Source organism: Narcine bancroftii, chromosome 2 (genome assembly GCF_036971445.1).
Source record: "Narcine bancroftii isolate sNarBan1 chromosome 2, sNarBan1.hap1, whole genome shotgun sequence".
Lineage (NCBI taxonomy): Eukaryota > Metazoa > Chordata > Chondrichthyes > Torpediniformes > Narcinidae > Narcine > Narcine bancroftii.
The window spans coordinates 280,133,228-280,154,581 of NC_091470.1; the positions used below are offsets into that span (position 1 = coordinate 280,133,228).

The window sequence follows — 21,354 nt, forward strand, 5'->3', positions numbered from 1 at the left end:
GTTCCTCAGCTCCACCTATATAGCCTCAGTAGACAAGCTGTCTGGTATATCCTGCCTCAGCACAGCTGTGATCCCTGATGACCAATGCCATTTCTCCATCTTTCATCCCCTGTTTTATCCCTTCTAAAGCAATGGAAGTCTGGAACATTGAACTGGCAGTCTTGCCCCTGCTGCAACCAGGTTCATTAATGGCTACAATGTCATAATTCAACATGCCAGTCCACAGTCTAAGCTCATCTGCCTTTCCTATAACACTTTTGTTACAAGCACAGAGGACCCCAAAACCCAGCAGCAATAGAAAGACAAATGGTTACTTAAACAAAAGTTGCTTTTTATTTTCTTTAAACTAAAAATAGGATCAAACTTTAACTTATTACTATTAACAACTTAACCTAACAACCCCCTTCTAATTCTAAGCACACGTGTATATAATGTGAATATGTTCAGGGAAGTTCTTTGCTTTAATAGTCTAATCATTCATTTCTCCAAATTCACTGGTATCAGGTAATTCTTATACAGTGCACAGAATTAAACATTTATGAATTTTCACCAGGTGCTTAAAGGTAAATGGTTACCACTCAGGAAGGTTCTTGTTCATTTCAGAGAGATTTGTTGCTCATTGGACACACACAAACTGATTTCCTCTGATCAGTCACTTCATGTCTTGCTGAAGAAACTTGCTCCATCATGGGTTTTCCAAATGATATCCTCTTCTTCCAGGTCACCACAGAGTTCCTCTTGTTTCCCTTATTTCAGGAGAAACACTCTAGCCAGCCATTTCCTCTTGTAAGGACTACAAGGGTTTTGAACAGGCTGAACTCAGAACTCACAACCCATCTTCAAAATGGGGTTTTAACAAGCCTTCCAGCTTGCCATTTTGCAGCCTCAAATGCTACTGGAGAACTGACCTCACTTTCTCACTGCTTGTAAAAACCAGAACCCCTCCCAAGGGTCCAAACCGCTCCTTGAAAGATCTTTATCAGCACTTGAGCCTGGACTTTTCATTTGCACCTGCTTTTGAAATTCCTTCCAAAACAATTCCATTTTGTTTTGCAAAGCCAATGATGCCTGAATGTCTGGCTTCAGCAAAGCTTTTGCATTTTAAATGAGATGTGAAGTGTAAGTATTTGTTTGTGAAGTGACCTACACTAACCCCCCCCCCCACAATCTCTTTTAAAAATTATTTATATAATATAAAATATAACCCTTAACACCTTACATTGAAATAGATGGGCTTGAGAACATTTTCACCATGTACAACCCATTGACTTCTAATGGTGTATCCAATTTCATTGTTTACCCCCACCCCCCCCACCCCACAAATCTACCAGAGCAACATGAGCAAACCTTCCCACTAGGATATTAGTCGCCTTCTAGTTCAGATGCAAACTGTCCTGTCGAAACAGGTCCCACCTTTCTTGGAAGAGAGCCCAGTGATCCCTCCTACACCATGTCCACCATGTCTTTAGCTACATATTAAGCTGCATTATCCTCCTATTTTTTTAACCTCACTAGCATGTGGTACAGGTATTAATCCTGAGTTCACTACCCTGGAAGTCCTATCCTTCAACCTAGTGCCTAACTCACTGAATTCTCCTTGCAGGACTTCCTCACCCTTCCTACCCATGTCATTAGTCACTACTTGGACAATAACATCTGGCTGCTCATCCTCCATCCTAAGAATGCCGCAAACTTGATCTGAGATATCTTGGACCCTGGCACCAAGGAGGCAGCATACCATCCGGGATATTTGATCTCTTCCTCAGAACTACTTATCTGTCCCTTTAACTATGGAATCCCCTATCGCTACAGCTAGTCTCTTCTCCTTCCTTCCCTTTTTAGCCACAGGTCCAGACTCCATGTCAGAGACCTGATCTCTGTGGCTTATCCCTGGCAGGTTGTTTCCCCCACAACAATATCCAAGATATTGGTTATTGAGGGGGACAGCCACAGGGGTGCCCTGCACTGCCCGCCTGCCTGTTCCCTTTCCCTCTCCTGACTGTTCCCCTTCTACCCTCCTCCTGCCTCTTAAGTGTGATTGTGTCCCTGTAACTCTTGTCTATCACCCCCTGTGCCTCCCGAATGATCTGAATTTCATCCAACTCTAACTTCAATTCCTTAACTTGGCTTGTTCGGAGCTGTAGCTGGATGCACTTCTCACAGATGAAATCATCAGGGTTACTACTGGTTTCCCTGTCGACCTTCATTTTACAAGAGGAGTGTTTCCCTGCCTTAGCTGCCATTCTCACTGTCTATGACTAGATGAACAAAATACATGATATCTAAAAAAACCTACCTTTACCTGTGCCTACCTGTTGAATCCTTTTTATTCCTCAAATAGATTTCATTTCTGACTACTCCTCACCTCTTACTTGTTCTCACCAAAGACTGTTGAGAAAAGCCTTACCACTCTGACTCAACCCATTCCGATGATGACTGCCCCCTCCTTTGTCTTCAACTGTTGAACTCAATTGCTCAATGTTGTGTGTGGAGGAAACTTGAACTCCTGCCTGTTTGGAATGTGTGTATAGCAGGTGATCATGTGTCCTCCCTGTCTGAAACTTATTTGGAAGTTACATCACATGTCAATCAAGCTTGGACTCTGGCCATCCATTAGTGCAAACCTTGCTGTTGGTTAATTTAAATCCCCTCTGGTCATTATTGGCTAGAAACAAAGATTATCACTGTATATAACACCAATGCACAGCACATTCTTTCTCTCTGCCTCGTGGTCCAAGCTCCAGACATTACTCCATGCCAGGTCACTACTGTGGACATTGGTGAAAGTGTCATGGGTAAGGAGTGCACAATAACTGAAGCTGAGCCCCAGTTTTGTGATAGATCAATACTTACAGAGAGCACCCCTATTGGTACAGGGAACTGGGTGTGTGTAAAAGTCCTTGTTTGTAGTGTGTGTACTAAAGTGTGTGAGCGTGTCGAGTATAGGTTCATTATTGTCAGAGTTCATCTTAGGTCTGAGTTAAGTGTTACTTAAGTGAAATAGTAATTGAGTATCATTGAGTATTGTTCTCACCTGTCTGTCTCCTATGTGTTAATTAAAGTTACATGTGATTATAATACGTGTCCAGACTTATCTCTCTGTGAACCCACTGAACCTGATCTCTTCCCATTGTAATGGAATATATATTTTGGAGATATTTGGTAAAATTAGAGTAGGTTACATACATTTTAAAATAGATCTTATTTGAAATACTGAAGAATTCATATTCAGTGAACTTTACAGGAACTATGGAGAATGCAGTGCACATTTCACAAGTAGATGCTAATTGAAATTACATCATAAAATTAATAGACCATTGTTTTGGAATAGAGACACTCTGGCTATTTGCTCACAGAAAGGTCACTCCTGGATTTTGCTTACCTAAAGCAACAGATGGGAGCAGAAGGAGAACTCCTGTTGTTTGCGAAGAAGGTGGATTTTTTTTAAGCGAGAGAGTCACATGGGCTTTCTAGCAGTCTCAGTTGGGGGAGAGAGTGAGAGGTGAAACAAGCTCTCTGAGCTAGTGTGTGTGACACTGAAAGCAGCTGAACAGTGCAAGCCAGGAAGTTTGTTGGAACTGAAGAAAAGCTCCAGGGCAGCGGATTGCTGGAAGTGCTATCTGTCTGATGTTTCTCTTGGAATAAGAGGAACAGAAAGGAACTCCCTGGTAGCCTGAAAGGAAGAGGTTATCATCTGGAGAACCCTGATGGGGCAAGTTTTATCAGCAAGATAAAGAGATGACTAATGGTGGTACCTCAGTTGTGGAAATCCTGGAACAACAAATCTCTCTCTGCAAACCCTACAAGAACCTTCCTGAGTGGTAAACATTTACCTTTTGAGCACAAAAGCCTTGTGAACTTTATACATGTTAAATTCTGTGGACAGTATAAGAATTGCCTGCAAATAGAGAATTTGGAAGAATGAGAAGTGAGATTGAACTGTGAACCAAAAAACTTTTCTTACATTTACACACACATCACATACATGTGCACTTAGAATTAGAAGGGAGTTAAGTTGGGTTAAGTTAATAGAGCTAAATTAAAGTTTGATTCTGTTTTTTCAGTTATTCCAGTTATTAGTGTGGTCAACCTTCTCCAAATATTTGCATCCTTCATTAAATAATGAGCAATACTACACTTGGTCCTCCATTTGAGATCTTATCTATTCGCTTTTTAACTGAATCTCATAGCTCTGTATTTCCCCAGTAATAATTGATAAAATTCTCTTAGCTTCCAAAAATTACTTGCTGAATCTGTTTTCTAGGCTTTTGTGAACCATGCAGCAAGACATCCAGGTTCCTGCTGCATCTCAGAGCACATGGTTTTTCACAATTTAAACAAATTTCTTTCTTATTTTTCCTGCCAAAATGAACAATTTTACATTTTTCCTCATTATAATCCATTTACCAGAACTTTGCCCACTCATTTACCAAGTTTCATGTTTCCTTAATAATTTATTTTCCTAATAATCTATGTTATCAACAAATGTAACAATATATTTTAATGACTTCATTCAAATTATTATATAAATGGTAAAATGCTGAAGCCATCATTGATCCTTGCATTTTGCCAACCAGAAAGACCCATTTATACTTATTCTGTTTCCTGTTAACTAGCTTATCTTCTATTGACACCACTTTGTTACCTTCTACTACTATTAGCTTTTATTTTCTGCAACAACCCATGCGATAGCTTTGCTAATGTTAGTTCAAGTTTTAAGAAGTTAGTGAAGAAGACTTGACAGTGAGTCTTATCCTTAAATTCTTTTCTTTCTTTGGCTTGGCTTCGCGGACGAAGATTTATGGAGGGGGTAAAAAGTCCACGTCAGCTGCAGGCTCGTTTGTGGCTGACAAGTCCGATGCGGGACAGGCAGACACGGTTGCAGCGGTTGCAGGAGAAAATTGGTTGGTTGGGGTTGGGTGTTGGGTTTTTCCTCCTTTGCCTTTTGTCAGTGAGGTGGGCTCTGCGGTCTTCTTCAAAGGAGGTTGCTGCCCGCCAAACTGTGAGGCGCCAAGATGCACGGTTTGAGGCGTTATCAGCCCACTGGCGGTGGTCAATGTGGCAGGCACCAAGAGATTTCTTTAGGCAGTCCTTGTACCTTTTCTTTGGTGCACCTCTGTCACGGTGGCCAGTGGAGAGCTCGCCATATAACACGATCTTGGGAAGGCGATGGTCCTCCATTCTGGAGACGTGACCCATCCAGCGCAGCTGGATCTTCAGCAGCGTGGACTCGATGCTGTCGACCTCTGCCATCTCGAGTACTTCGACGTTAGGGATGAAAGCGCTCCAATGGATGTTGAGGATGGAGCGGAGACAACGCTGGTGGAAGCATTCTAGGAGCCGTAGGTGGTGCCGGTAGAGGACCCATGATTCGGAGCCGAACAGGAGTGTGGGTATGACAACGGCTCTGTATACGCTTATCTTTGTGAGGTTTTTCAGTTGGTTGTTTTTCCAGACTCTTTTGTGTAGTCTTCCAAAGGCGCTATTTGCCTTGGCGAGTCTGTCTCATTGTCGATCCTTGCATCTGATGAAATGGTGCAGCCGAGATAGGTAAACTGGTTGACCGTTTTGAGTTTTGTGTGCCCGATGGAGATGTGGGGGGGCTGGTAGTCATGGTGGGGAGCTGGCTGATGGAGGACCTCAGTTTTCTTCAGGCTGACTTCCAGGCCAAACATTTTGGCAGTTTCCGCAAAGCAGGACGTCAAGCGCTGAAGAGCTGGCTCTGAATGGGCAACTAAAGCGGCATCGTCTGCAAAGAGTAGTTCACAGACAAGTTTCTCTTGTGTCTTGGTGTGAGCTTGCAGGCGCCTCAGATTGAAGAGACTGCCATCCGTGCGGTACCGGATGTAAACAGCGTCTTCATTGTTGGGGTCTTTCATGGCTTGGTTCAGCATCATGCTGAAGAAGATTGAAAAGAGGGTTGGTGCGAGAACACAGCCTTGCTTCACGCCATTGTTAATGGAGAAGGGTTCAGAGAGCTCATTGCTGTATCTGACCCAACCTTGTTGGTTTTCGTGCAGTTGGATAATCATGTTGAGGAACTTTAGGGGACATCCGATGCGCTCTAGTATTTGCCAAAGCCCTTTCCTGCTCACGGTGTCGAAGGCTTTGGTGAGGTCAACAAAGGTGATGTAGAGTCCTTTGTTTTGTCTTTGCCCTATCCTTAAATAATGTATAGATAATTCACGAACCTGCTTTTTAAAAAATCCTTCGATGTTGAAAATTCAATCGAGTTCCAAGTACTGTTCAACCAAATGTCTCTGGCCATCAAAACGTTGGTGAACATTGGAGACGATAATTTTGGCTATGTCATCATGGCCTGTTGATGAAGTTTATATCCAATTGGCTAGTAGAAGCTTTTAAATGAACTCAATAGAAATTTTACTGCTAATTTTACAAAGTTAATCAATGATGTTAATATGCTGATTCTGATGGGAAGGTTATGGCAATAAAAATTGAATTAAAAGGAAATATAAATTACAGGTTTAGATTAAATACTGTATATTTTTGAAATGCCTTGGAAGGTATCTTGTAGGAGAATCTTCATCAGAAAGCCTGAAGTCAGTTCAAAAAGATTTTTTACTACTCTGGTCACTGTACTGCAGTGCAAAATGTAGAGTTGTAGTTGAGTTGAGTTCAAATGGAAAACAACAGTTTACTTTTGGACCTGCACACCCTGTGCCATGCAGAGCCAAAGGTAACATCATTGTGCTGCCTGAGACATCCCAAGCCAGTTCAATTTGCTGGCAGGCGAGCTGCCACATGGTGCTACCCCCACCCCAGGTGTTTTTTTGTGTTCTCGAACACTGTTGTCACCTCCTCCGCCATTCCAGGTCCTTGGCTTTGATGGACATGAGGTCATACAGGGGCTTCATGATCTGGGCTGCGGATGGTAGAAAGCGACAGTAGAAATTGATCATTCCTGCAAACTCCTGTAGGCCTTTGACTGTGAGCGGTTTTTCTAATTTGATGATGACCTCCACTTTGGCTGGTAATGGGGCGATACCCTGGCTGCTGATTTGATGTCCCAAAAAGTCAATTGCGCGGGGTTTATTGTTAGACCGAAGTCTTGTAGGCAGCGGCAGAGTAAACGTAGGTGCTCTTTGTGGGAGTGACTGGCAATGACTATGCCATCCAAGTACACAAAGAGAAAGTCCATTCCTCACACCACTGCACCCATAAGCCGTTGGAATGTCTGCGCAGTATTCTTAAGGCAAAATGGCATATGCAAAAACTCAGAGACCAAATGGTGTTATGATAGCAGTCTTTGGTATGTCTTGTGGGTTCACCAGGATCTGATGATACCCTCATACCAAATCAATCTTCCAGAATACCCTGGCCCCATTGAGATATGCAGTAAAGTCATGTATATTGAAGCACAGGATAGCAGTCTGCGATGATGTCATCATTGAGCTGCCTTTAATCAATAACCACAATCTCCAGTAGCCTTGGGTACTATGTGAAGCGGGAAAGCCCATGGGCTGTCAGACCTGTGCATGATCCCCATTTCCTCCATCTTGAGGAATTCTTGTTTAGCCAGGCACAGCTTTCGGGCTATAGTTAGCAAGCTTGGGTGTGAAGTGGAAGTCCATTCTTTAGGATATGATGTGCAACACCATGTACGTCATGTTTGGGTGTGGCCATGGAGAAATGTGGCGTAATGATGTCTGGGAACTCCGCAAGAATTTTGGCAAATTCATTAGTGGAGTACACCACTGAGTCCATATGTGGGATGGGTAGTTTGGCTTCTCCTAGGTGGAATGATTGAAAGGTTTTCATATCTACCAGCCTGCACCCCTTTAAATCTACTAGAAGCGAGTGAACTCTGAGAAAGCCCACCCAAGCAACGGCTGAGAGATTGCAGCCAGTGTGAACCTCCAGAATTTGTTGCTGCCAAACTGCAAGGGTATGGTTCGTGTATCGTACATGTGGATTGTACTTTTGTTAACTGCCCTGAGAACTGCACCTGCACTCCTGGTATCATAGCCGATTGGGGGAAGGACACTAATTTCAGCTCCTGTGTCGACCAGAAATTTGCATCCAGAGAGCTCATCCCATATGTAAAGCAGGCTGCTACTGTAGCCAGCCGCCATAGCCATTAGCGATTACTGGCCCTGGCATTTCCCGGAAATGCACATGGTGGTTGGCAACAGCACAATCCAGAACTCCATTGTTGGTGATAAAAACACCAAGAGTCTGTCTCGGTGACTTCTTTATTAGTAGTTGTATGCGTCCTCGCCGCTGGTGTGCTTGGAGCCTGGGCCTTTGAGCGTGATGCATTAATTTCAGTGGGGCACCCACCCTGCTGCTTCGCGCAACACAGCACATCTGCATGGACAGCTACCGCATGGAGGTCTACAAAGTCTTCAGCAGCCAACATGAGGCAGATATCCTCTGGCATCTGCTCTAAATATATTTGCTCAAAGAGCAAGCAAGGTTTATGCCCATCTGCCAGTGCCAATATTTCAGTCATTAGCTCCAAAGGGGCGCAGTCACCTAAGCCATCCATATGCAGGAACCGCGCAGGTCGCTTGTGTCGGGAGAAACTGTATGTGCAGAGAAGTAGGTCTTTAAGAGCAAGGTGGATAACAGAGGAGGTCGACTACTCGACCTGCCATTTCTTGGTCAAGGGCACTTACCACATAGTAGTATTTAGTGGCACCTACCGCTATTTGATGAACGTGGAATTGTCCGTCAGCTTGTCCAAACCACACTTCTGGTTGATTTGTCCAGAACACAGACAGTTTGAGGGAAACTGCTGAGTTGTCCATTTTGGGTCTAAAAGCTATTTGGGCCCTTTGGGGTCACTAATGTAGCCGCTATGCTGCAATGTGAAATGAAGAATCGTAGTCGAGCTGAGTTCAAATGGGAAACAACAGTTTACTGTTAGACATGCACTTTTTAAAACCCAGGCTCCCAGCCACCCCGCGTCACGCATAGCCGAAAGTGATGTCATCACACTGCCCAAGACTTCCCGAGCCAGTTAGATTTCCTTATGGGTGAGCCGCCACACTACCATCTGTTTGAGAACAATAGAAAAGGCAATAAATGCTGGCCTTGCATGTGATGTATAGATCCTGGGTCGTGTGAGAGAATCATAAAACATGGAAACAGGTGATTCAGCACACTGAAACTCTGATGTCTATCCATCAGTTTATAATCTAGGCTAATCCTACATTACTTCTCCCATCAATCGCCCCTCCTTAACATTCTCCTGCCACACATTTACACAAGGGTTGGAAATGAAGCACCTGGGAACCCCACGTGATGACAGGGACAACACGATAAACCCCACACAAATGGCAACCAAGAATAAGATTGACTTCAGGTCACTGGAGCTGCAGGGTAGCAACAATACTGTGGCACTGTGTCACTCAAGAGAGAATTGATAATTGAATCAAATTATTTATTTTCATGTGCACAGAAATGCAGTGAAAAACTGTTTTGTGTGCTATCCAGGCAAGTCAACTCCTACTTAAGTATAGTAGATAGAACAATAATAAAGTATAGAGTGTAATAACTCAGCAGGCTAACCTGCTGAGTTCCTCCTGCAGATTGTATTTGGCTTCAGATTCCAGCAACAGCAGTGTCCTGTGTATCTACAGGGTATAGAGTTACAGTAAGTCAAAGAGACTGACAAAACAAAAAATTCAGGATACAAAATGTGGAAACAGTTATCCATGAGAATCCCTTCACCATGTTCCACCGAGCATTGCATCTCCCAAGTTTCTTTTCTAGGTTTCTAGACAGAAATTTAGAATTTCATTTTGAAGGAAATGACATTTCTTGCTTTGTGTGAATGTGCTATGTGTACACAATCCTCTGTTGAAAATTATATTCCAATTTTCTGATCTACCTAATTTTATATTTTTATTTTTCCTTCGTAATACTTGTAAAAAAAATCTATAGCAGGTTCAATTTTCTCAACATAAAAAAGATGAGATCATGATCTCATGATAAAAGAAGTTAACGTAATGTCTATTACTTTATCTTTACAAGACAATATTATGAATTCATGCAATATGTTTAAATAAATAAATATTTTCATCTCATTTTAAGAAACCGTCTTTCTTGGAAATATTGATTTGCTGAATAAACCAACTTAGCTTGTTAGAATTTGTTGAATTAAACGTTTTGAAAGTGAACAGATCAGCTGCAGATTCAGTGGGATGATGGAACTGTAGTTTTCTTATTCAATGACACATTTAGATTGTAGATCGAGAGCTGGAAAACACTAAAATAATTAAACAAAGGAGTATAGCATCTGGCTTCTTAGATGAGAGTACTCTAGAAATGTCTGGACTTCCAATGTAAATAATAACAGAGATCATGATTAATCTTGTATAATAGTGCCTCGAAGATCATAGGATCTTACAACATCGAAACTGGCTCTTTATTTAATCCTTTCATTTAATTCTTTTCTATTGCCATCATCTGCTCTCAGATTCTACACACTAGTTACAGTGACCAATTACCACAAGACACAAGAGAAAACAAAGCATCTAGAGGAAACTCTCCTGGTTACAGGAAGAAAGTGCAAATTTCACAAAGACACCAATGGAAGTCAGCATTGTACCCTGGTCACCAGAACTGAGAAGAGGCACCACTATGCCACATTTAACTGAACTCACTGCTTAATATCTAAATATCTTTTAATTTCTGTCAAGCCTCTCACTCCGCTTGAGTAGAGAATTCCATTACTTCGCTCTGGGTAACAAAAAAATATTTTTCATCTACCTTGAATAACATTATGCTTACATGTCTTCTGTGTAGCCCTGTAAATATTTTGTATATTTTGATGAAGTCACTTCTTACTCTTAAGACTATAGGGACATTCGATTTAACCTGTCCTTGTGCATTAAACCCAACGATCCAAGAATCAATCCAGTGAATCTTTGCTCTATCACAAGAAAATTATTATTTACATTGGAAGTCCAGACATTTCTAGAGTACTCTCATCAAATATCTTCATTAGTGGATTATGAAACCTCTTCTTATGTACTCATTCTCTTGGAGTAAAAGTCAAGGCACTCCTGCCTTTCTAATTGTTTGGCATTCATCTGTTAATGTTCAATGCATAATGTGCAGCGACACCCAGGTTATTTGACCACCTTTCAAACTCTAACCATTTGAAAATGCTTTGCTATATTTTTAATTCATTTTGCCCCAATAATATATCACCTTGTCTTTGTCCATTCTCTTAACCAGTATTTATCTCCTGCAAGCCACCCTACTTCTGAGAATACAAGCTTTAAAATGCTGACCGGAAAACAAGCTTGCTGTATTCCGTTCTTTCTTGCTATCAGCTGGAGCTGGTAAGAACCACCTGATTTGGTTGGCGTAGCAGTTAGTGCAATGCTTTTACAGCCCCAGCAATTGAGACCAGGATTCAAAACCTGCACTGTCTGAAAGTTTGTATTTTCTCCCCATGTCTATGTGGGTTTTCCCTGGACACTCCAGTTTCCACCCACCAATTGAAATAGACTGGGGATGGAGGTTAATTGGGTAGCATGGACCAAAATGGCCTGCTATCATCCCGTATGTCTAAATTTAATTTAAATTTTAAAAATTAAAAACCTATGGGTATGAAGGTTTGTAAGCCATGAGGCAGTTTCTCTTGGGAGCAATACCAGCTGATTGTGGGAGTAGTACTTCTTGCTGTAAAGGAGTTCTCATGCTTTGTAAAGTGATTAACATTTATTTGTGCAGCTGTATTCATGCTTATTTTCAAACCAAAGGTCCACTTTAACACATCCTCACAGTGCCAAGTTTTCAATCGAGATCTACTCGTGTGTTTGACCTGCTGAGTTGCTCCAGCATTTGTGTGTTTTTTCACTTAACCACAGTGTCAACAGAATCCTGTATTTTACCCCCCACCCAATTCATGATAGAATATTTAGAGTTGTCTTTACTCTTGCAGTCACACTATTGGAATAGTTGATCCATCTGGCATTATGATCATTGATTTCCTTCAGGTACGTATTCCACATCTTTGCCTCGAATTCCCTCGATTTACCTGGGACTGAGGAAAGGGGATACACCTGAAGTCGAAAGGAGCATGAAGAATGCAAAGTTTACCTAAGTTGATGGAAGGAGAAGGAAAGAAAAGAATGGACTCTGTAGAATTTCTGGTGTATTTTTGTTGAATGACAACATTGTCTGACTGAATTAATGCAACCTAGATTGTATACCTAAAATGGATGAGGGGGGGGGGTTGGCTTGGGAGGAGGGGGTGGGGAGAAAAAGTCACTGTAAATGTGTGAAAAAGAAAAAGTGTATATCATGGCTATTGTGATTTATGGTGTGAAAAATAAAAAATTTAAATTAAAAAAAATGCAAAGTTGCGAGGATTCGTCTGGGACTGAGTTAAAGAACTGAAGACTTTTTCCTCAATCCGGATGGTCGTTATTATTTCTCCTCTCCCCCAATAACAGGCAAACTCCCCGCATCTTCGGACTTAAAAAAAATCAATCCCCCCCGCACTGCCATCAGGTGAGAGAACTTGTGGTCTCCTTTTCCTCCCCCGGTCCCAGGTGCATTCCACCTCTGCTCCCATTTCTCGCTCCTCTGCCGAGTCCCAGATGAATCACCTCTCCTTTTCATTCCCGAACTCTCAGGCTCGGCTCCTTTTCCTCAGCTCCTGGCCAGTTCACGCACCTTCACTCGTCGCCCTTTCCCGGTGCGGCCAAACCCTTCCAGACCCCGCTCGCTCCGGGTCAGGTGGAATCGTGGCTGGGCTGGCTCGAGCGATGCGCGCACTCTGCGCCTGCGCCCTCGGGCTGCCCGCCCCGCTGAGAAAAAAACGGCCTAGTGTTCCAGCTTGCACCGGTAAGGAAATCCAGCGTGAGATTTATTTTTCTTTCCTGATGCTTCCGGCGTGATCTGGGCGTTTGACTTAAAGAATGTAGCAGACTTTGTTTCACACTTTGTGGACAGTTTTCCTCTTCCAGATGCACTGACTGACAGATCTTCTTTAGTTTTAATGACGTTCACTGCGGAATTACTGTCGGCTGCTTTTCAATTCAAACTACTTCAACAATTTAACCTGGGAGCAGAAGGGGGGGGGGGGGGGAACAAAAATCACGTTTTGGGGAGGTGCAGTTGTTTTTATTCCGCTTGTTTTCTTTTGGGGATCTGAGCTCTTTGTAAAACCAACATTCCTCCATAACACTTCGCGTTGGATTTCCGACGCACCCGCTCGAAAAAGTCGCCCGTTTTCAGAATAAACCGCGATTGCCACCCGAGAGATTTGCAAATGCGACTTTGCAAATCTCTGCCAATCGAAGTTCCAGTTTTTCTGCAATTCTCCAGTTATTTGCCGAGCGTCGTCTAATAATATTAGAGCACTGAATATCGTTGGGCACTTCGCTCCGCCATTTTGATAAATATTCCTGTTCCGCAAATGTTTTCTTTGGAAATCTTTTTGTGTTTGTGGAAATCAGGTCATTATTAAAAGTCAATCGAGACAGTGCTTTATTTTTCCTGCCAATGGGAGCGAAATGACTGCTCACCGTTTCGTTGCGCGGTGGGAGCCAGAGCTGCCTGCTGCCGCGCGTTCACTGGACTTTGAAATTGTTGGAGGTATTTAATTACTCAGCCCTGTCAGCAGTTATTTAACGCACTCAAAAAAACATCTTTTCCCTCAACTAATGCTGTTTGTTCCTCACCCAATGCACTTTTCCCTTGGAGCATGCAATCCGCCTCGTTCAACGACAATTTTGTACGTTTCCATGAAAGATGTTGCTGCACTTCAATCCACCGAATGTCAGGATTAAGCTATTGGTTGGAAAATGTGAACTTATCATTTATTTTCTGTTTCTCTTTCTCCGCAGTTTGCTGGATACAGAAACGGAAGCGATTTTATAAATGTAGATCGAAGTTGAAGTTGTTTAGTGTTTTTTCCTCTCTCGATCCAGGGAAGGACTTAAAAAATCAGACTGTTCAGCCGCTAATACATTTATTTGATGGCCATGCCATTGATTTAAATCAACCTGACCCGAAGGGGAAAAATAGTAAAATGCAAATCGACCCCCCCCCCCCCCCCCCACAAACAACCAATTACTATTTAAGTCACTGTTTGGAGATGATCTTTTTCATCACTGAGCGGTCAAAGTCGGAGGACAGCGTTGGGCCGAGCGAACCTTCGCGCACAATTCATGGCGTGACCCCGCACTGTCATGTAAAAAATATTAAATTCACCGAAGTGAGTTCTTTGTTTTCAATCAGTCTGACAGTCATGACTAATGGGAAACTCCGTGAGGTTTGGCAAAGCCTTGTGAGGAATGTTGAACTTGGCTTAAAAAGTCGAATTGTTTAGTTCTCCTATGAAAATCAATATTATAATCAGTTGAAATGCAATAATAAAAGACATAAAATAGTAACTAACACTTATCAGGCCTTTGAGAAAGGAACAGTTTTTGCATATTATGAAGTGGATGTTTTGAAATGAAGTATTTTACATTCTTATCACACTCAATGAAGTGAAATACGACTTTTGGTTGATGGGACATGCCTTTTCGTTCCAAAAATGGTGCATTGTCAGTTCTTTCATCAGATTTTCAGTTATAACATTGGTGGAATTTGCTAATAATGATTGACAGTATAGTGACTGCATTCACCAGATGTGCACTTGTTTCTGAAATGGCTTCATTCATAAAAAATGTAACTTTCCGATTAAATGTGTATAAATCAGGATCAGGAAGAAAAAATGTTGGTGTTCTTTGAAGAAAATGAACAATGTTTACACTTATTTTGTATCTTTCTCTGAACAGAAATGTCTTCATTTGGTTCTTTATTACAGTGAATCACTCACTCTCAGAGGAAAGTAGAATGAATACTGGTGCAACACTGGAGGGAAATAGGGCTGCTGATGGAAATCTTCTAGTTAGACCAAATGCCATTGCTACAGAAAAGATGACAGAAGGTAGCCAGCAACCCCTCAATCTGACAGGTGGGCAGAATTTATCAGTTTATGCATTGTTCAGTTCTTCAGAGTTTTAAATGCTAATGCTGTATTTTTATTTGGAACCCATCAATTAATAGGTTTTGAATTGTTATACATCTCTACTCTTCAATAATTTATTGAAAGTTCATAATATGAATCAACAATTTAAATTTTTGAGTAATGGCACTGTACAAAACAATTTGTCCCTTGTGAGCTAATAATTAAAAAAAAATGCTTTCCAAACTCATTAACAATTGGTAAATGTGGATATAGCCCACTATAGAAGGGTTTTTTTTTGGGGGGGGGGGACATCAATTAATATCAATACAAATTCAGAGCTTTCAATTTGTATAATTCTCTGATAAGGAAAAGGGGAGGAATCCAGACATGGCAGACTGATTGAGGGTTCCTGTCTCATTCCAAAGCTTTGATTACAAAAACTAGGTTGCTACATTGAAAATAATAAAGTTAAACCAACACCCTATTTTCATTTGAACATATAAAAATCACAATACACTACTTTGAACAAGAGTAGGGCAGTTCTTGTGATACTTTAGCTAGTTCTTTTTCCTTTGATTGCAATGATTAAATCATGTAATTTTTTTGTGCTATTGTTTGAGACTTTATTGATACCATTTTTCTTTTACATTCTTTAATATGCTTTGCATGTAGCAAGATACCCACACTTTGGATTGTATCCCCTGTTCAATGTGTTTCTAGTTTTATAAATTGTGTTTAAAAATCTGCATAATGATATCATATTATGTGGAATGTGATCAATTGAATAATTACACATTTTGTCCACTAGTTTTGGCCTACTATGTGGTGTACTTGGTAACAATGCCAATGGGTAAACATTTTTCTTCCATGAAAATTGGAAAAACTTGCTCTCGTTTTAAGTGGCAGAGGCCAAGCCAAAATGAAGTGTATAAAACATTTCCATAGTGGTATCAATAACCAAATGCAATAAACTGATAAGAACTTCTGATTTACATTAGCTAAGATTTTATTTGAGAGGTGGTAGATGCAACAAAAATGTTCCTTGGAATTCCTTGGAGTGCACTTGGAGAATCTCACCTCATCCCTTAACACCAGCTCCATAGCCAAGAAAGCACAGTAGTATCGAGTTCCTGCAAAGGCTGAGAAAAGTTCATCTCCCACTCTCCATCTTCACTACATTTTGTAGAGGATGTACTGAGAGCATCCTGTGCAACTGAAACACCGCCTGGTTTGGAAGCTGTACCTCCTCAGACTGCAAGACTCTGCAGAGGATAGTGGTCAGCAGAAAAGATTATTGGATGCTCTCTTTCTACCATGAAGAACATCTACAACACTCGATACAGGCAAAAGGCAATAAACATTGTGAAGGACTCCACACACCCCTGATTTAAACTGTTCTCCCTTCCTCCGTCTGGTAGGAGTTACCAAGACACTCAAGTTGTTACCTTCAGATTGGGCAACAGTTTCCCCCCCTCCCCATCCCCCACCAAGCCATCAGGCTCCTGAATTCCTAGAACATATGTAGATAGTGTACCAGACTTGTTACTGTAGAGGTCTTAATATTTCAATATGTTTAACTTATAACTTGTATTTATGTAAATGTGCTCCGTGGTCCTGGAGAAACACTATCTCGTCTTTACCGTACGAGCATGGTATGAACGATATAGAAAGGTAATTTGACTTGTTGATGCAATTCAGTCTTGAATCGTGGGTCTTTTTCCTTTTTTTCTGTAAGCATCACCACACAATGCTGTGGATGGAATGCTTTTCTAAAAAGTAATATTATCATAGCTGACAATGCATACTTTTCCTAAATTGAAGAGGAATAACATCAGAGAAAATTGTTCTAAGATCATTTCTCAGGAATTAGAAGACGAACAATTCTTTTTACAAGTTTTCCAGTTACCACTCATAGATCATGAAATAGTATATTTTTCTTTCAAGCTTTGTTTTCAAAATAAATAGGTTTTAAAAACAAAATAATTAACATCAAATGTAAAATTCTTAAACTAAGTTGTATGCAAATAAATTAAACTTTGTAATAATTTCTCATTAATTTATTTCTGTGGTTTTGGGATGCTGTGGTATGTTGCTAATCAAGCAAAATATTTATCTGAAAAAATGATTCTTATCTCTGTCTACTTGTACAGATTGAAGCTAAGTATCAATGTGATTATGCTGGTGTAAGACCTGAAAGAACCTCCAGCTTTTTTTCTCATTAATTGTTATTGTGGGCATCAACAATGAAGTCGGTGTACATTGAAAATAATTGCATTGATTGAAGATGAGCAATATATCCTCTATTTTAAAATGCCTCTCATTTCTGGGGACTTGAAATTTGCAACTTATTGTTTACTAATTGCTGCTTTATTATTTATTGAAAACTTTTTCTCCCATTCCTGACTTTTGGTTCTACTTGTTGCCTTCTCATGTCTTTCCTCATTGTCATAGGTAGAAAAACCTACCATCAGGGCACCTCTCCTATCCTATCCTCTGTACTGACTTTTACATAGCTAGAGTCTTCTATAGGGTTCGGCTTGAAACATTGACCATTTTTTTCTACATTGCTACTTGACGAGCCTAAGTTCCTCCCGCAGACTGTGTTTAATGCTTAGTAAGTCTTAGTAGATCTTGATTCCTTCATCTAATTAATGTGCATACATGTGGAAGCTGAATTAATTTCTTTGTGATTAAGACTGAGATCGGCATAGCTTTTTCATCTTTACTTGCAGGACAACCAAGACAATACGCTTGTCTTGGTTGAAATCAGTTCACTTACCATTGGTTCATCAGAAGAATTTGGTGACATAATTCAGGGAATAGGAAAAAGAAGCTCAGTTCTGATGCAAAGTCACTGGATTCTCTTTTCAGTTTGTTTGATTTCACTTTTCTGCCCCTCTCTGAGGAAGTGTCTTGGTCTGCATAACATAGTTTTTGATAATCTGAACTAAATCAGGAAATGCAGAATGATCATAAAATCAATGACTCCTTGTAAGAAAGAAACTGTTTCATATGATATCATGTTCTCCATTTAGTTGATGAATCAGATTTTTTTCTGTAACTTGTATTTTACCTGAATTGGGTTTTTTTTTCCTGATCCTTCAACTATTGGAATTTAATATCTCCTTTTTTTTCCCCAAAGGATGAGGATTCTATTCATTGTCCATAATGATGGTGGTGTGCTACAGTCTTGAACTAAAGAATTCCTGCATTATTGTTATTTAGTAAGTTTTAGGATTTTGAGTTGGTGTTAAAGAAGGAATAGCAATATATTTTCATAGCTGGATGGTGTACATGTTTTTAGTAAATACTGCTTTGCTTTCCAAAACAAACACTTTATTAAAAATACAATTTGAAATTTTGCTACATTTTCTCAATGGTCAGTATTCATTCTCAATTTGCAATAATTTTTCTATTATAATAGAAATTGTGTGCTTGGCCAGTATGGTTTTATTTGAATTTGTCTTAAAGATTATACAGGTGTAAGGCACTGATTTTTGAGTTGCCCGGATTATAAGAAAACACCTGCATCTTATGAATGATCAGTAAAATATATTATTGTTGGATGATTTTTGTAAGAGAATAAACCTTACTTAATCTTTAAAATCCTTCTTTCTGTTGCAAATGCATGTGCTGATGTCAGCACATCAACACATAATTGCTGAAACAGCATCTAAAACCCTTCTTCATTTCCAAAGCAACATTATTTTGGTGTGCTAGACCGAGAAATGAAAAACCTTTTTGTCCAGTTCTTGTACATTTTGGGGTATCTTTGAAAACTGATCCTAGCCAATTTGTGATACCTTTCCTCATTGCTCCAGTAGCCCAAGTTCATCATGATATCCAGTGCTGTTTGTGTAATGTTTTGCACGTTCTTTGGTTTCCTATTATGTTCCATTGATGAATGGGTTGATAGTTGGTCATTGTAAATTTCAGCAAATATGTTGGTAAATGGTAAAATCTAAGGCATCGATGGGAATGTGGGGCAAGTGAAATGGGATTAGTGTAACTGAAGACTTGATGGTCAGCACAAACTCAATGAGCCAAAGGACTTTTTCTCATAATGACTCAAATGCCTTGAATCAAGAGTTTGCTGAAATTATCACAAATTAAAATATTTAAAGACGGTGTAAGAATGCTAATGTTGAAGTAAAGAGTGCGAGTAAATCTGATAATGTTAATTTAGAAATTGTCCTTGCATCAGTGAGCCTGATGATATTTTGTAGATATATTATTGGAAGGTGTCCTAAGAAATTGGATATACGAGTATTTGGAAAGCCAAGGATTGATTAGGGATGGCTTTGTGCGTGGTAAGTCATGTTTAATAAATTGTGTACATTTGTGTACAAGGAGGTTACCAGGAACATTGAAGGAAAGGCTGTGGATGTTGTCTACATCGACTTAGGAAGACCTTTGACAAAGTTCTACATTGGGGGTGGTGGGTGAAATTTACTCATGAAGGTTTAGATGCTTGGTATTCATGGTGAGGTAGTCAACTGGATTTGACACTAGCTATACAGGAGAAGCCAGAGAGTGGTAATTGATGATTGCCTCTCATACTGGAGGACTGTGAATAGTGGTGTGCCTTGTGGATTGGTGCTGGAACCTTTGTTGTTGGACAATGAGGAAGGTTTCAAAGCTTGCAGAAAGATCTGGATCAGCTAGAAAAATTGCAGATGTAATTTAATGCAGACATGTGTGAGGTGTTGCATTTTGGAAGGACAAACCAAGGTAGGACATAAATAGTAAATGGTAGGACACTGAAGAGTGTGGCAGAACAGAGGGATCTGGGAATACAGGTACATAATTCCCTGAAAGTGGCTTCACAAGGAGGTAGGGTAGGAACTGAGTTGTAGGGAAAGGTTAAACAGGTTAGGATTTTATTCCCTGGAATGTAGAAGAAAGAGGGGAGATTTGATAGAGGTATACAAATTATGGGGGGGGGGGGGGGGGGGGGTTGTACATAAAGTAAATGCAAGTAGGCTTTTTCCACTGAGGGTGGAGGGAAAGAGGGAGTCAGTATCTGTGGAGGGAAAGAGGCAGTCAGTGTTTCAAGTTGACATCTGCATTAGATCTCCCTTCCACAGACTCCAATCTGCTAATGTCCCGAACCAATATTGCCTCCTTCTATCTTGCTAATTTCTGATGGAAAATAGAAGTGAGTAAACTTTTTAGCTCTTTGTACCTGCTCTGTCGTTTGATATTATTACTGCTGCCCTTGGCAGTTCCAATGGTGGGATTTGAGCTTGGGTTTCACAGAAACATGGCTGAACAAGAGAATTCTGGACATGATACTACAGCCCATGGACCGGACATAGCACCAGGAAAAAAACCAGGGGAGGAGGTGTCTTGAGTTGTTGTCATCATCATTTCATCGTAGTGCACACATGTGATGGTTATGCCCCAGTCCTGTTCCCCCGATCTGGAACATCTGGTGATCAAGTGCTGCCCTTTCTATTTGCCCAGGGAGTTCCCAGCCATCATCCTCATCACAGTGCATATTCCATCTCAAGCTAACATCAGACTGGAGGGTCTGAGTATTGTGGTTAATAACCTAGAGACAGCACACCCTGATGCATTCCTATTCATTGTAGGGACTTTAATCAAGCCAAGCTGAATAAGTCTCTCAAACTATTTACCATCATGTCCCCTGCGAGACCTGAGGAGCCAACACGTTCAACCACTGCTGCACTGCCATGAATAATGTCTACGGAGCCATCCCACAACTGCTCTTTGGCAAGTCTGATCATCTGGCTATACTTCTGCTCCTGGCATACAAGTGGAGACTAAGGACTTAAGCAACATTGGTGAAGACAGTGAAAGTATGGTTGAGGAAGGCAGAGGAGTACCTGCAGAATTGATTTGAATCTGCATTCTTGGATCTGAATGTGCAACATGCATCACTGACTTCATCAGGACCTGTGTGGACTAGTGTATGCCACACACACATACTGGGAGTTACACAACCAGATGCTTAGGATGAATCAGAAGATTCCCAACCTGCTGAGGGTGAGATCAAGGGCATTTAAGGCCAGTGATCCATCCAGATCTCTACAAGAGCTCCAGGTAAGACCTGTGGAAGACTAGCTCAGCAAAAAAGAAGCAATTCTGGAGGAACCTAGAGACCAATATAGGCAAACGATGCTGGAATTGCAGATCATTACATCCAACAAAGCAGAGGTCAAGACTATAGATGGCTGTGATGCTTCATTATGTGATGGGCTGAACACCTTCTATGCCCACTCAAAAGTGCCTCTGAGAATCTCTGCAAAGGCTGAGGACCCTGTAATATCTGTCTGAGGCCAATGCCAGAATATAATTCATATAAGTGAACCCTCTCAAGGCATCATACCCTGATAGTTTACCTGACCAGGTACTGAACATCTGTGCCAACCAACTAGTTGGAGTGT

General features: G+C 40.9%; 1 protein-coding gene and 1 long non-coding RNA gene across 16 annotated transcripts in view; one reads left to right on the plus strand and one right to left on the minus strand.

Moving 5' to 3' along the window:
* Nucleotides 1-13,763, minus strand: part of LOC138755333 (uncharacterized) — a 71,090-nt gene extending 57,327 nt beyond the window's left edge. The window contains exons 1-2 of one of the 3 annotated variants that reach the window (XR_011352206.1): nucleotides 12,591-13,763; nucleotides 8,667-8,855 (exon numbers count right to left, since the gene is read on the minus strand). This is a non-coding gene — a long non-coding RNA (uncharacterized lncRNA). Of the gene's footprint in view, nucleotides 1-8,666; nucleotides 8,856-9,534; nucleotides 9,918-12,590 lie in introns of those variants that run through there. The other 2 variants (XR_011352207.1, XR_011352208.1) reach the window with 2 other exon arrangements.
* Nucleotides 12,541-21,354, plus strand: part of LOC138755330 (lethal(3)malignant brain tumor-like protein 4) — a 291,580-nt gene continuing 282,766 nt past the window's right edge. For 4 of the 13 annotated variants that reach the window (XR_011352201.1, XM_069921117.1, XM_069921115.1 and 1 more), the window contains exons 1-2: nucleotides 12,552-12,828; nucleotides 14,801-14,950. Coding sequence is in view for 11 of the 13 variants with exons in the window: in XM_069921117.1 (XP_069777218.1) it covers nucleotides 12,582-12,828; nucleotides 14,801-14,950 (397 nt within the window). In the remaining 2 variants the exon portion in view is untranslated. The other 9 variants (XR_011352200.1, XM_069921113.1, XM_069921114.1 and 6 more) reach the window with 8 other exon arrangements.